General features: G+C 28.6%; 1 protein-coding gene across 3 annotated transcripts; it reads left to right on the top strand.

Moving 5' to 3' along the window:
• The first annotated feature begins 6 nt into the window (after positions 1-6).
• LOC109860983 lies at positions 7-1858 on the top strand. 3 transcript variants are annotated; one of them, XM_020440421.1, is made up of 4 exons: positions 7-375; positions 538-778; positions 1072-1306; positions 1388-1858. In XM_020440421.1, the coding sequence occupies exons 2-4, from the start codon at positions 748-750 to the stop codon at positions 1749-1751; spliced, it is 630 nt and encodes a 209-aa protein (XP_020296010.1). In that variant the 5' UTR covers positions 7-375; positions 538-747; the 3' UTR covers positions 1752-1858. The 3 variants fall into 3 exon arrangements, 2 of the variants coding, with proteins under 2 accessions (XP_020296010.1, XP_020296009.1); XM_020440420.1 differs by having other exon boundaries at positions 1069-1306; XR_002250908.1 differs by lacking the exon at positions 7-375 and having other exon boundaries at positions 544-778; positions 1136-1306; positions 1388-1857.
• Positions 1859-2091: the final 233 nt, after the last annotated feature.

Here is a 2091-nt window from a genome sequence, read left to right as displayed (position 1 = left end):
GAATTGTTCGTTTTCGACGGTTTATAAGCTATAAGATAAAATTAATATATATCAATAGTTTTTAACATTTATACGACAGAAGTACAGACATCGGTGTCTTGTTTTGTTACCATCATGTTGCTCCTATCTTGCCGAAAACGAAAGACAAAACAAAGAGTTGTCCATAAATAGAAGTCATTTTATTGACAACGTAATGAGCAACAGTTGCTCTTCGTTTGCTCTGAATCTACTGACACAAAATGTCTCAAATTTGCCTTAGTGTTGTTGTTTATGTATGACTATGGATTACGTTTTCAGCAAATATACAGCAATTAGTCGAAAACTTCTGCTCAGCATTAAATTACATGATTTTACAAAACATGCTTGGCTATCAGGGTAAAGACAAAGTGCAGCCGCTCCAAGTTTTTTTACATTAAATATTTTTTATTTTAAAACATTCCACATGAGTTTTTGATATAATAGACGGAACATTCGTGTAAGAGGAACTTTCATTAAAAGAGACAGAAATAGTCGTGGAGTAATTCTCTTCTTTTCTAGCAGTGTGTTAATTGGTGGCCGAGAGCAACGAAGATAGACGTCCGAGAGTCAATTGAGAGAGAGTGATAGTGAAAGGTGATAGCATGCATGTAGCATGCATAGACTTGTGAGAGACTTGGCAGGCGCTGTTATAAATCGGTTTGATAATAAAAAGTTAAAAAGTGATATAATTAATGATGGTGCAGTCTTGCTGTATTTGCAAATTGAAATATGGTGTTTGAAGTGATGTTTCTTTCCATCGGTAAGTACAGTAAAACTATCAATTTATGGAAATTTGAAGGTTAAGTATATCTTTAGTAAAGCAAATAATATTGATTTCTTATTTTTTGTTGATTTGATTGGTAAAATAATAAAAAATGTAGCTTTTTATTAAGTAATACGTCTTTTTAAATATCTTCCAAAAATATGTAATATGTTAATTTTATATGTTAATATTTTATATGTATATTTTACATGTATATTTTATATGTATATTTTACATGTATATTTTATATGTATATTTTATATGTATATTTGGTGTTCCTCAAAAAGAAGAATTGAGAGAAAAGTGGATCAGTATAATAGGACATCGAGTTTCTAAAAGCAGTTCTGTTTGCAGTGACCATTTCACAGACACTGACTTTAGATATAAGGTAATACAAGATGTGCCAAAAAGATACTTACTACCTGATGCTGTTCCCAGTTTACTTCATCCGATACAACAAACAATAATACTTACAAGTAGTAAATCGTTACGTGAAAAGAATACTGAACAAGAAGTTGATAACAGGTAAATAAAAATGCACTTGATTTATTAATTTAATCTGAACTATTTGTTAAAATTGCAATTAAATATTACAATAATTTGCAGTGATACTAATGATAAATATCCTACATCAGAGGTTGATTCAAAACAATCTGCTGTTTCCAGCCCAGCAGCATTAATTGAAACAATAAATAACAGTGATACTAATGATAAATATCCTACATCAGAGGTTGATTCAAAACAATCTGCTGTTTCCAGTCCAGCAGCATTAATTGAAACAATAATTAGCAGTGATATTAATGATAAATATCTTACATCAGAGATTGATTCAAAACAATCTGCTGTTTCCAGTCCAGCAGCATTAATTAATGAAGATTCACTAATTAATAAAGATTATGTATATATCACAATCGTCTTGTTGTATTTAACAATCAATAGATACGTAATTCATGGAAATACTATTTCTTAAGCTATGTTTTTTTTTATTTAAAACCAATTATATGAGAAGTTATTATAGAGAGTTATTTTATAAAGTTGTATAAACCCGGAAAAAAATGGATTAGATCTAACTTAAATTTAACAAAATAAAAAAATGAAAAAATAAATCTAATTAGATCCAAAGTAAATCTAAATAGATACAAAGTAGATCTATGTAAATTTATACTTTTATATATTATTATATTTACTTCTATTTATTTAGATTTACTTTATATTTATTTAGATTTAATTTAGACCTAATTAAATTTATTAACAGGAATCAAATAAGGCCGATACGAGCCATTCGCAGGATGTTTGTGCGGAAACTATGC

Source organism: Pseudomyrmex gracilis, unplaced genomic scaffold, assembly GCF_002006095.1.
Source record: "Pseudomyrmex gracilis isolate BER0280 unplaced genomic scaffold, ASM200609v1 scaffold_532, whole genome shotgun sequence".
Taxonomy (NCBI): Eukaryota; Metazoa; Arthropoda; class Insecta; order Hymenoptera; family Formicidae; genus Pseudomyrmex; species Pseudomyrmex gracilis.
Note: the sequence above shows the minus strand (reverse complement) of the source record. Positions and strands in the feature narration are given on the sequence as shown.

Bases quoted from the DNA above. Each gene is read 5' to 3' on its own strand.
- LOC109860983 (XM_020440420.1), top strand. From the start codon at position 748: ATGGTGTTTGAAGTGATGTTTCTTTCCATCG. The intron at 779-1,068 runs GTAAGTACAGTA...TTCCTCAAAAAG, and splicing joins AGTGATGTTTCTTTCCATCG to AAGAATTGAGAGAAAAGTGG. The intron at 1,307-1,387 runs GTAAATAAAAAT...AATAATTTGCAG, and splicing joins GAACAAGAAGTTGATAACAG to TGATACTAATGATAAATATC.